Source organism: Lonchura striata, chromosome 5 (genome assembly GCF_050655825.1).
Source record: "Lonchura striata isolate lonStrDom1 chromosome 5, ASM5065582v1, whole genome shotgun sequence".
In the NCBI taxonomy this organism is placed as follows: Eukaryota; Metazoa; Chordata; class Aves; order Passeriformes; family Estrildidae; genus Lonchura; species Lonchura striata.
Window position 1 is genome coordinate 8,278,387 of NC_140707.1, and position 13,275 is coordinate 8,291,661.

The 13,275-nt window shown below is 39.5% G+C and overlaps 1 protein-coding gene across 3 annotated transcripts in view; it reads left to right on the top strand.

Moving 5' to 3' along the window:
• SLC5A12 (solute carrier family 5 member 12) overlaps positions 1–13,275 on the top strand; it is a 38,453-nt gene that overhangs the window by 13,492 nt on the left and 11,686 nt on the right. The window contains exons 2-15 of one of the 3 annotated variants that reach the window (XM_085581219.1): positions 1,174–1,239; positions 2,261–2,312; positions 3,605–3,672; positions 4,647–4,801; positions 6,020–6,160; positions 8,139–8,268; positions 8,606–8,694; positions 9,579–9,691; positions 10,751–10,818; positions 11,160–11,246; positions 11,494–11,625; positions 11,852–12,030; positions 12,252–12,355; positions 12,569–12,690. In XM_085581219.1, coding sequence (XP_085437345.1) covers positions 1,174–1,239; positions 2,261–2,312; positions 3,605–3,672; positions 4,647–4,801; positions 6,020–6,160; positions 8,139–8,268; positions 8,606–8,694; positions 9,579–9,691; positions 10,751–10,818; positions 11,160–11,246; positions 11,494–11,625; positions 11,852–12,030; positions 12,252–12,355; positions 12,569–12,690 — 1,506 coding nt within the window. Of the gene's footprint in view, positions 1–1,173; positions 1,240–2,260; positions 2,313–3,604; positions 3,673–4,646; positions 4,802–6,019; positions 6,161–8,138; positions 8,269–8,605; positions 8,695–9,578; positions 9,692–10,750; positions 10,819–11,159; positions 11,247–11,493; positions 11,626–11,851; positions 12,031–12,251; positions 12,691–13,275 lie in introns of all 3 variants that reach the window. The other 2 variants (XM_021539031.3, XM_085581218.1) reach the window with 2 other exon arrangements.

Genomic DNA, 13,275 nt, shown 5'->3' on the forward strand with positions numbered 1-13,275 from the left:
CAAGGAACGAATTTGGTCAAACAGATCTGCCTGGGTATTTGGAAATATTTTCAGGACAGTGAAGAGTAAAATTGACCATTGCTCCAAGTAATTGCATTTTCTAGTTGGTTTTGATCCAATGTCAGAGAATTAATTACTTTTGTCATCTGAACCAGCAAAAGGGTCATATTGTAGATGAAGAGACCCTTCAAGCATGCTGGAAAGATGACTGCTGGCTTCATGAGTTAATTTTAGAAATAGGTCAAGTTACATAAATTCAGTATGTATTTACATGGTGGACTGTGGGGTTTATAATGCAAGAAACACAAGATCAGCATGAGAAAAATGAAAAAAAAAAAAAAAAGAGATGCTTTGGCAGTACAAAGTGCACAGCCTGGAGACTTGTGAAAGAGAGAAAACTTATACAGGCCATGCCTGATGTCTCCTGAGGGGCATGTGGGACTGTGGCCCAAGAAGTCTCCCTGCATAGAGGCTGCCACGGGGCAGAGAAACTCTGCAGAGACCTCAGGTGATCAATCACCCTTAAAACCTGGGCTTTTGGGTCTAGAGATCTACTCACCTCTGCAGTTCTTTTAACTCTCTACATCCATGAGCCTGAAAGTCCATAAGATCCCCCTTTGTGCCTCTCCATATTAGTGATGTGTGGATTTGGCCTTAGGCTGAGATAGAACAAGGGGAAAAGCCAGCCTAGCTCCTGCACCAGGAAACTCCATGTTGCTGCTTCACCATCTGCTCCACCTCCACTTTTAATCAATGCTATTTCTGCTAGAGATGAACTCAAGTTTCCTCATTGTATAATTGGAACATACTTTCATTTGAAGTTAAAATTTCTTTGTAGTTCTTGGGATCTTCCAGTTATTCCTGGTACAAAGAAGGTATTGATTACTGCAATAATCAGAACATAGTTTATATAATATATATATCTATATAATCTATACACTGATTATATATACACCTTCATGTACATGTTACAGATGAGAAGATTGATTTCTAATTGTAATTATCATTCCGTCTAATGACAATCCTGCTCTCCTCGTTAGCTGCTCATAGCAGCAGTGCCAGCTGCCAGTAAGTTTACTTACACAGTAAGGTGCCACTTGGGGCAAACAGAAGGGTAATGGCTGTGTCACAGATGCTGCATGTGCACTTTATTGAGAATATGCTTTTTCCTAGTATTTGGAGTTAAGATTTAACAAGATTGTCCGTCTTGCTGCAACACTGATTTACATCCTACAGACGGTAAGATAACATTGACTTTTTTTATGCTAATTTCACTCAACATTGATTTTTCACAGACTAGTCTCAGACAGCACATTTTTTATAAAGAGATGTTTTAATGAGTAGTCTTTTTTCTTAGTTTTCTCACTTGAACCATGAATGCTACAAAGAAAGTATGATTATATATTTAACTATCTGACTTCCCTAAATTTTCCTGTTTAGTATTAAGAATGCCATTTTAGTTGTCTTTAACACTCGAATGTAGTGCTGTACTCTCACAGCACATTCTTGGTCACATTATGTTCACTGGAAGCCTCTCTCTTCCCAGATAAGTGGATTCTGTCTTTCTTGAGCAGCTGGTCAAGCCTCACTGGGTACGTTTAGTTACCCATTTATGACACTGAGGTGAACTATCCTATTTGAAAACTGCTATACAAGGTATCCTGGGCAGATGCACTGGTCCCTGCTGTGACCATCTTGACAGGTTACATTATTTGTGTATTTAATGGAAAGATGGGATTTGAGGGGAGATTAGGAGACATTTCCTTCTGCATTAATTCCATTTTAATAATTCCCAAACCTCTGGCAATAGATCTGAACACTTATTGACCTTGATGCTTTGTTTCTCCACCAGTTATCTCAGATCTTACACGTAAAGGGTATTGAGTCAGTTACTTTAAGAGACTGAATGGAAAATGAAAATTTAATTTCTATGATCAATGCAACTCTATTTCTGTTATCACTATTTGTGTTTTCTGGAGATACCCTTTTTCTAATTCATGAGGATATTTTGTCATGTACTTTTCTTACCAGTAGAGAAATAGGTAATACAAAGACAGATAATGGCCCTCCCCTCAGAAAGGAATTAAACACAAGATTTTAATTTTTTAGGGCTGAAACACAAAGCCTTTATACAATACAACCTAATCTAAAGAAGCCCCTAGATCTGGTATTTTGTATCTGGTATTTTAGGTATTAGAGCCCTACTCTAAATACAAGTTTTATCACTGAGCATTCAAAATACATAATTTTTCTCCTTCAGATCCTTTACACAGGAATAGTGGTCTATGTTCCATCATTGGCACTCAACCAGGGTGAGTTCTTATGCTGCACTACACTGCTACCCCAAATAAGCACACCAGAGGGATTGCCTGAGTAAATGAAGTAACAAAAATGGATAAAACCCCAACCCTGCTCAAAGACCCTATAAGAAGGTTTTTGCCTTCCCCTTATAGCTCTCTATTTCTGACTCCCCAGGTTCCTCTCACACCCAAACATTAGCAAGAGCCTCGTGGTTGCTCTTCTGCTCTCCTTCCCACTCAGTACCACCTGAAGAGACTTGAAGCAAACAATTTCCCAACATCCTGACAAAGTTCACAGTACAAGCTGATGATCCAAGACCATACTATGTACTTTGATTCCTCCTATCCCTGTCTCTTGTATTCAGGTTTCCATGGGAATAACTCTTCCCTGCAGACAGAGATGAATGCTGTTCTGCTCTCTGTCCCCAGACTTCTTCAATTAATATTTACAAAGTAGGCATAAAGCCTCCATCACCATAGACAGGATTTGTAATTTTAGGCACATAGAATCATCATGGCACAAGGAATCATCATGGCCTAAATCCTGATTTTACCAAAACTGACTGGGAAGCGATTGTGAGGCTCTTTTCTTTGTTCATTATCCGAGTTGCATTCAGTCTGTTTGATCCCATCGCTCACACAGTGCCAAATTTTCTTCCTCTGTCATGCAGCTGAATTCCATGTGAAAGTTCTCATTCACTATTACACCATACTAACTTTGCTGATAAGAGAACCTTTACAAATAGCTTTTGCCCTCACAGACTATGACTGGCGGGTGAGATTCCAGTATCAGCCAAAAAACAAATTTGTGCATTTTGTGTAAAGAAATTTGAAAATGCAAAATGAACACAGAAATTTGTTTTAATTAAGCCCATTTTAGCATTAAATCAATCTTAGATGCAGGTAATGGAATTTACTTATGGGTTGGGTTTTTTTTCATCTTAGGATTTCTGGGAATCTCTGAAGAACTTGGTTTCTCAATAACAAAGTTCTGGACTAAGAACAGAAGTGAAGCATTGCTTATAAAGCTCTGTCCCATCACAATGACATTTTTGCTTTATGCAAGTATTCTTACTTTTGCTTGAAAGTTAATTAATTTCAATTTGAAAGAAAACAACAATGCAAAACAGTATCCACAAGTTCTACAAAACTTGAACAATCCAGCAAAGCTCCTAATAGATACAAAAGATTAAAATTAGTGATTACTCCTATCCTTCTAAAGCTCAAGGACTACAGCTCTTCTGCTACCTTCCAGATGACTCACACCCATTTCACTAACAATTTTGTTTTCACTGGTTTTGCAGTCACTGGATTTGATCTCTGGGGCTCTGTAGCTGCAACAGGAATTGTCTGCACTTTCTATTGCACTCTGGTATGTAATAGACATAACTGAACAGTTGGAACACAGATGGTTAATTTGACCATCTTTAAACATGACACACTACCAGACAAGGATGGCTCCTGTTGAGTACATAGAGAAAAATTTCTTATATGTTCTGTGTTATAGGGAAGTATATTTGGAGGAAAAGAATCCTCTCTAATCCTTTGCTGTATGTCTTCATGTTTAAACCAGACATCTTGGGACAGAGTCCAGATAAGGAGGCAATAAGCTTCCCCTGTTATCTTTTGAGAAGATGATCCTTATCTTTTACAAATTATAGGCTGAAAAACACTGTAATGAAAATCATGCTCAAGAACAAAGCACTAAAACCTAGGAAGGATAATCAACAGGCCAGAGAGCTTTACTTTTGAGTGGAAGCAATGAGACTCCAAATTCCAAAACAGATATATTGTATAGATATTTGCACTGAAGCAGCAGAGTCCTATGGCTCAGGACACAAACTAATTGCCATTCTCATTGACACTAATAATTTTTTTCAATATATCACTTGTGTTGAAAACATTTATTATATGCTCTAGTACTCATTTGATCAAATATGAAAGCAGCTATGGAAGAAAGCTGAATGGCAAATTTTCCAGAGCTGTCTTTCTATGTTGGGCTAACTCTGGGCTCTGAGAATGTATGGAGTCCTAAGGGATGTAGGAACAGGCCAAAACTCCCTAAGCTTGTGTTCCACACCATGATATGTTCTTCAAATGCATATAAAGGAGGCAGGAAAAAAAAGCACTTAACTGAAAGTCAAATATTCTTCTGTGCCCATGGACAAACTATTTAGGATGTGAAATTTTCTGACCTGCAAAAATACACACTTTGTGGGAGAATACAGAGCCCTGATTTGCTGGATGCTGTACATACAGCCCAGGAGCTTGTCAAAATAAGGAGTCTTTCTACATTTTAAGCAACAGGAAAGAAGATTGGGGGTGTACAGTTTCTCTTTGTTTTAGGGAGGATTAAAAGCTGTTGTCTGGACAGATGCATTTCAAATGGTCGTTATGGTGGCTGGCTTCGTGGTGGTTTTGATTCGAGGAACTAGTCTGAATGGTGGAGCAACCAAAGTCTGGGAAGATGCCCATGAAGGATCTCGGCTAAACATATTTGAGTAAGAAACAAATGATGCAAAACATTCTTCTCTGTACATTTCATGTTTAGAAACCATACCCTCAGTAAGCCAAAAATACACAGAGTTGCTATTAAACAACCCTGGTGACTCAGAGAAGTCCATTCCTCATCTCTTCAGCTATTAGCAATGCGTTTGACCTTTAGGAACTCTTAACTCTTTCAAGAAATGTAAGGTCTGCTGAAATTAAGGAGAGATTTGCCATTTTTTCTTGTGTAGCTACAAATGCATTCCTTCCAATTTCATACACAGAATATTCTGAGTTGGAAGAGATCCACAAGGATCAACAATTACAGCTCTTAAGTAAATGGCCTATACAGGGATCAAACATGAAACCCTGATGCTGTTAGTGCCATGCTCTAAACACAGCTAATCTCAGTGGCTAAATGTATATATCTTTCATTTTCTATTCACAAAACAGACACTATGTTTTACTTGCACTCACCACTGCAGCAGGCAATAGTGCACCAGTGTGCTGGGACAGAAATCTGATATTCCTTTAGCTGTTTGGGGCATTTGTTGGTTAATCAAGACAAGTCAGTAACATAATCCAGCAGCAAGGCAAATGTTATCTGCTGTCTCAACCAAGATAAGGAGAACTGTGAATGCAACACATTCGAAACAGAAAGATATACTTGTATGAGTAAGATTTGCTGAGTAGTAGAATTTTGTTGTACAAAAGACAACACAGCAGCTGAAGCAATGTCTTCTAAAGGAAGTTATATTATGATTATTATTATTTTAATTATAAATAAAATTATTATTAATAATAATAATTATTAAAAGTTTGCTGGATTTTTTTAGAGTCTGGTAAGCAACCTTGTTCCTTTACAGAAGATGGGGTCTCAGGCAGGATGGATTGTAGTTCTGCTACAATATGACACAGGTCAGATGTCTGAGCATTAACACCCTTATAAAGTTGGTTAATCTGAATTAAGTGATCCTCTGACTAGGTCTGAATGATATTTGGCTATCCTGACTTGAAATCAATGTGTTCCGATATAAAAGTAAAAAAATCTTCCAAACCTGAACAGACTGCATGTTGTCTGTTCTGGAAAACAGTATTTCCTATGCAGAATTTTTTATTCAGATGGTAGGACATGCCAGATAATTCTGAAAAAAATCACATACCTCTTGCTGAAAAAAATATATTTAAATAAAAAAAACTAAATTGCTTCTTTTTTTCTTTCCTTCTTCTAGTTTTGATGTTGATCCTTTGAGACGACATACCTTCTGGACAATAGTTATTGGGGGAACATTTACATGGCTAGGGCTCTATGGCGTCAATCAGTCCACAATACAGAGATGCATTTCCTGCAAATCAGAAAGGCATGCTAAAATGTAAGCTACCTGTCATTAACCTATTCCTGCAATCAATCAAGAATTACACTGTTTGTCAGCTATACTGACAAATTATATATATTTATATGATATATAAATATTGGGATCCCATTAGGTTGCAGTAAGCTAATTTTGCTCTGACAGTCTTACTACCTCTGCCTCAAAATGACTTAAGTATATGCAGAGGAGAAAGAGAAATCTATCTCTTGCAGCTTATCAATTTATGATCAGGCTGATAAACTAATCCTCAGAAGTAGAGTATGGCAAAGATGTTAACACAGAAGTTTTGCTATTTAAAGTCTCATTGTAAAAATGTATCTATTGGAACTGCATTTATGTTACTGTGGGAATCCAGGGCTTCCCTCTGGCTGCCCTGGCAGGTCTGGGACCCTGGCAGGGGTCAGGAACCCCCCTGTACAGAGCCCCCAGAGACACTGTCTCTGATCTCTGTCCATGGAAAAGAGTTTTCAATCTTACAGGATGAATTACCAGCTCTGAGTGTTTGATATCAGTAATAATTAAGTGTGGCATGGGTGCAAAATTAAAATTTTAGGATTCTAGATTAGGGGTCCAAAGGGGACAAGATGGAGGAAATTGGGTGTGCCTTGTCCTTTTTCTCCTTCTTCATGCCCTCCATGTGTCACTGTGGTGTTGGCATTTTTCTGCTGGTTCAGGCTGGGGACACACTGTCCAACGTAGGTGACAGATATTGGCACGTTATTGTAAATCCAGCCCAGGGAGTTTCTGGTATTTAATGTTTGTCACATCCCACTGAGGGCAGAGCCCCACACGCTGCCCTGCAGGACAGAGCTGGGCAGGGCAGCAGAACATGTTAGAGATAAACAGAATAAACAACCTGGAAACCAGCACAGACCAATTATGGCTTCTGCTTTGGCAGGGGGCTGACAGACAGAGACTTTTTACAATCTGGGAATCGTCAATACCTCAGATTTCGACATGTTATACTGGATTAAAAGTTGTTATTGATTTAGTAGAGCAGTATAGTACAAGATATTACTTAAATAAAAATAAATCTTAATAATTTCTTAAAATTCTGCAGCATCACAATAATCACAATCAATGCAGAACAAAGTGAATATTCACAATATAGCTATACAGGTCTCCAGCTTGCTACCTGCCTCAACTTAGGCAGTAGTATATGCATTGCTAGACATATTTTACTAAACAATCAGATTTTTTCTCACACTTGGGGCCTATTGTTTGCACATGTGGCTAAAGAATGAAGGTGATAATTTTTTCCTTTTTCAAACAGTTAGCTTTTTTACTTTCTATAAACATATTATTTTTTCTGAAGGCCATGACTGTCTATATTAATCCATCCTGTGGAAAATTCAGTGTCTGAAAAGCATTTAGTAGTCCCGCCAGTGAGAACATCACTAGGAATGAGCTGGGTTAACCTTTGTTTCATGGTAGCACACTCTGAACTGGACTTCGCAATAAATCTTGTGCAAGGTGATGTCCAAACATGATGTGAGCTCTATAAAATCTTGCAGCTCTCAGAAACTGCAGGATTGCTGACCCAAAGTCACACAACCTTCCCAGCAGATGCTGTCACCCACATCCATCTCATGGAATAGCAAAAATTCACCAAGACTATTACTTTGCATGGTAACATTGGAAACAATATTCTGTGTGCTTTAAAGGGAGGACAGCATCAGCATATCCCAACAAGCAAAAATCTGTTCTTTCAAGGGACAGGAATGACAGTCCCAGCCCTTGCAAGGAGGTTCCTTGACTCTCCCAGCTCCAGGGAGTTGTTTGGGAACTTCATCCTCACTCCATAAGGATGGTGTACTTTTCCTTTTTCCATTTTTTTAATTTTGCTTTGAATTATAAAGCCAGTTTGAACTATAAAACCAGTTGGGATCAAGAGATCTCCCAGAAAAGTTCAGAATAATTATCTTGCAACAACTTTTTTATTTATTTTCCATTAAACAGTTTTCCTCTTTTGCTCTAGGGCACTTTACTTGAATTTATTGGGACTCTGGACAGTCCTAGTGTGTGCAGTATTTTGTGGATTGGTGATGTACTCTCATTACAAGAGCTGTGACCCTTGGACTGCTGCTTTCATTTCAGCTCCTGATCAGGTACAGATGTCCATTACAATAATTAGGAGATGTTTTGGGCTCAGATATAGCACATATCAGGACAGTTCAATTTTGTGAAATTCTCCACATCCTTTCAGCACACAGGGACTAAGATGGATGCCAGATCAGGGCTACAATAATATCTATTCTGGCACTCTTGCAGTATTAATTCAATTGAGTATTTTTGCCAAAAGACGTCCCCTTTGCTCAAAATCTGAAACCATGTTATTTGGGACAACACTAGAATTTAGCAACATGCTAATAAACTTTGCTAATATATTTTGCTTCCATTACCTTAATTAATTTCTTATGTTCTCTGGTGCTTCTCCTATCCCAGCTCATGCCATACTTTGTTATGGACATTTTTTCTTCAATGCCAGGAGTCCCAGGACTGTTTGTTGCTTGTGCATTCAGTGGAACATTAAGGTCTGTGAATCTGAATTGACATTTTAGCTGTTTATGATAATTTCTTGGAGGATCCAGAATGAGGTCAAAATATGCAACCCTAAGAAAAGCCCAGCTGTTTCTCTTAGAACATTCTAGGAAGTAGCTCTTTGTTGAATTATGTTACATCCCCTGGAGATATTTGAAAGACATGTGGATGTGGCACTTAGAGACTTGGGTTAGTGATGGACTTGACTGTGCTGGGTAAACTGCTGGACTCTGTGACCTTAGGGGTCTTTTCCAACCTAAATTATTCTACAATTACGTTTATGGTAAAGTCTAAGTCCACATCTCCAGTATCTTTTATCCCAAATACATTTTAGAATAAAGTTATCAATACAAAGAAAGTGTAGAAAAACTGAGTTTAACTTCCCAAAATACTCTTGGGAGCTGCTTATGGTGAAACTGTCTTTACTTAAGGTAACTGCCACAATAACATAGTGGCAATAAACATTTTCAGTAACTCTATCTGAACAATTTTCACCAAAGACAGGCTCACTCACCCAGCTAAAAGAGTTGGGCCATTCATGGAGGACCAAGGTGGCACTAGTGGTGATTGCACATCCTTCAATTTTTAAAGGAGTGAGGTTTTAATTCTGGAATATATCTATACTTAAGGTCTTTGCAAACTTGTAAAAGAAAGGGTCAGTTTGGACGTGTTTTTATCTTGTTTCATGCCAGCATGAAGCAGAGCCCCCAGCAATTGCAGAAACCTCCCCAGTTAAAGTAGCATATACGAAAAATACTATGAATCATACAGCTCTTGGAGAGCATTAGTGTGGAAAAAGAGGAAGCTTTTCTTTATCGATACAACTTTATTTCAGATTATATTGCTTCCTATTTACTTACTATTCTTCTCTCTACAGCACGGTAGCTGCCAGCATCAATGCTTTAGCAACCGTTACCTTTGAAGACCTGGTCAAGAAAGGTTTCCCAAATGTCTCTGAGAAGATGAGCACATGGATCAGCAAAGGCTTGTGTGGGTACTCCAGATGAGACCCATTTCTTTAGCAGTAAAGGGCACTGCACAGAGAGACTCCCTCAGAAACATGAATGTAGCACTTGATAAACCCTCTGATGCCTTGGTAGCATCATCAGCACCATACGGCAGAGAAACAAATATAGACTAGCATGAACAACCACCATTCAAAATCCTTGGAAAAGTTTGGTCTAATGGAAATATTAGAAAACACTCTTCATAACACAGAAAGAATGGTAATGTAGTTATTACCACATTACTTCATAGTAATATTAATTTAGAGTAATACAGTAGATAATTTCTATTCAAACTCAGAGTACTGCATAAGCAGCTTATCCAGCTTTTTGGAGAAAAAAGTATGAAAACAAAAAAGTAAAAAACCCCACAAAATATCATCAACATATCAAGCATCCAAAATTATTTCAATTTTTAGGATATTTGTTACAATTATTTCAGTAAGATCATAACCCTTTTATGACTATCATAAGAATTCTATTAAAATTCACAAATATAATGAAAGCACCAAACACATCTATGTTCTATCCCTGTAACTGCATCTAGTATTCTCCCTTCTTGTTTTTCCACTTACTACTTATTTTTTCACTCTGGACCTAGAAAGATAATTTTGATGTCTGAAACCAAGGTGTGCTAGCACAGAAGTTTTGGTTGGCTTTACTCAAGGCTGCTGCATACAGATTTTCACCTGCCATGAAGTTAAAGCAGGTGTCAAGGGAAGAAAGTCATGCTGGTTTATAATTTCTCACTCATTTATTAGTTGTTTTAAAAGCAATACTTAAAGGCAACAGAAACATTCCTATATGAGGCATAATTTCTAAATTAATGCCATTGATATTGTTTTACTTTGTAAAAAATATCAATCAACCAAAAACCCAGTGAGACTTCACACAAGACACTGCTGGGTGTGTAATACTCTACTCTAAACACCCAGTCAGAAGGGCCAGTTCCTCCCTGCTGGCTGGTCACCTCAGACACTACTGAGCTAGTAACCATCCCCACCATTAACCAGAGCTGAGAACCTCCCTACCTTACCTTTTCCAGGTGTACTATACGGTGTCCTGTGCACTTCCATGGCTGCAGCAGCATCACTGCTGGGAGGAGTTGTGCAGGTATTTCTTGCTTCAGAAATGCAACTAATACAATAGGAATCAACACAAAATGTAATGAACTGAGCAAATAATGCTGCCAGTTCTGATGGATGCTAGAGTACCCAAACCATTTCTAGTAGACATTTTGCTGAGAGGAATAAGTAGGAAAAAAAATCCCCTAACTCTTTCTCTATTGACTTCTGCTTGGAAACAATATTGATTCTCTCTGTAACTGTGCACTGACATCACTACTTATCCCTTCTCCCTCATCTATTTCCCAGTGAAAATTATAAATCAAAATCAGAACTGAGCATGCTTCCCCTCAGCTTCTGCCCTGAACTCTTTCTTCTCTGCACCCACAGGCTTCCCTTTCCATCCACGGGATGTGTGGGGGGCCCATGCTGGGATTATTTACTCTGGGAATTGTGTTTCCCTGTGCTAACTGGAAGGTAAGGAAACAAAAATCCTGATCTAAAAGAAAATCTCTTGGTGCTTTTTGGTTAAAACTCAATTTTGAAAATTGTTTGGGTCCTTGAGCTGCTTTTCAGATTTAGTGCCTGAGGCTCTAAGATCTATTTATACATACCTTTTCCCTACCTGATTTATCCTGCCGGATTTAAGTCTACCCAGCTGTGGAATAATTAGTGATTAGATTCACATGAGTGCTTTCTTATTTTTTTTCTGAGTTTCATTAAGAAGAAAAAAATTACTCAATATTTGCACCAGCCTTGGGATCCACTGAGTGATTTCAAAAGCTTTGCCTTTAGTCTTTCACTAAAAACACAACATGAGCTCATTCCATATTGCCTCATCAGGATTCACATCAAGGTTAGCAGAAGTAAAACTAAAATCTGTATCACAGCTTTAATCACACTTCTGCTTCAACTTTTGCAAACAGAGAGCACTAAATACCTTAGAGTTTTATACCTTAGTTGAGAGAGAACAGAATTTATGTACACCATAACCCATCATGACCTACTCCTGCCTAATTCATATTCACAGAAAAGCACTTTCCACAGATCATCTTTAATGGTATCTTTCTATACTTGCCAAGGGTGCTCTTGGAGGCCTCTTAGCTGGGATCAGCTTGGCTTTTTGGGCTGGTACTGGCTCTTTCATTTACCCGGCACCAGCAACAAAGTCCATCCCTCTGCAGCTGTCTACCCTCAACTGCACCCTGGCTAACAGCACTGAGGCACTGATAACAGCAGCTCCCACGCTGGCTCCAGAGAGGTATTTCTCCTATTGTTACCACTTAAGCCTATGTTTTGCCAAGTGTGCCCCCCCAGCCTGCAGCTGGGGTGCAGGCAGCACTGCCAGGGCAGGCTGGGAGTGCAGACTGGTGTCAGATGACTCACCAGCTGCAGCATAAGCTGCATTTTTGGTGGTTCGTTCAGGCAACAGCTCAAATGCAGCTGTTGCTCATCACTAGCTGCTTTTTCCCCTCTTCACAGGCCTCTGCTGGCAGACACCTGGTACTCCCTGTCCTACCTGTACTTCAGTGCCATCGGCTGCATGGGCTGTGCCATCAGCGGGCTGTTGATAAGCTTTATAACAGGTTGGTGGCCTAAACATACAGACACGCATATATATATATATACATATATACCTTTGCATCTAGCTGTTGAAAAAGTTTTTAAAAGTCTAGTAGGTGATTTGAGACACAAACTCAGAAGAGGGCAGTGGGCTCCGATCCTGCTCCCCACCTCATGGTCTGAGGGTCCCAAGGCTCATACCCAGCTATCCACTTATTACTATTTTCTTTTTGCAGGACCTAGTAAAGGAGAAGACATCCCACCAGTGTTAATTAAGCCAGTCTGCAACTTGTTTTGTTTTTGGTCCAAGAGACTCAAAGTATTCTTCTGGTGTGGTGTGCAGCACGATAGCCTGGAGGTGAGTGCTGACCCCGTCAGCTCAGCCCTGCTGTGGCCCAGGAGCAGTGGGAACACATGTGCCACGTGAGGGCATGGGCTGAGCAAAGAAATAACCAGCCTTCAACAGCTGCTCTTGAACTTTTGCAAGGGATGTTGCATAAGCAGCACAGACTGGAAATTAAATCAGCCAAACCCCAGTCAGGAATAAGTTACCTATTTTTCCCATTTTCATCAAATATGGGGACTCAGGCCCTCAAAAAACAAACAGCCCTCAGGAAAGCCAGGAGCTCACAGAACTGATGCCTTGGGAAGCTGACCTAGAGCAGAGGCTAGACAGAGTTAAAGAATAAAACAGGGATTAAGTAAGAGGCCTCAATGGACACACCTTGGGTAGCACAAGAGCCCAGCCAGGGCTGCACCCAAGATGAACCAAAATGGTCCCAAAATGCACGAGCGCTCCCGGGGGCTCTCACTTTGATCAGTTCTGCTCCATTTGCATCTTGGAGTTCATTGTCCAATTCAGCTTTAGTCCATGAAGTGCCATCCTGCTTGTTTTTCTCTCTCCAGTCCACGTTGCTTGTGCTCTTGGGCCTGAGATTTGGAT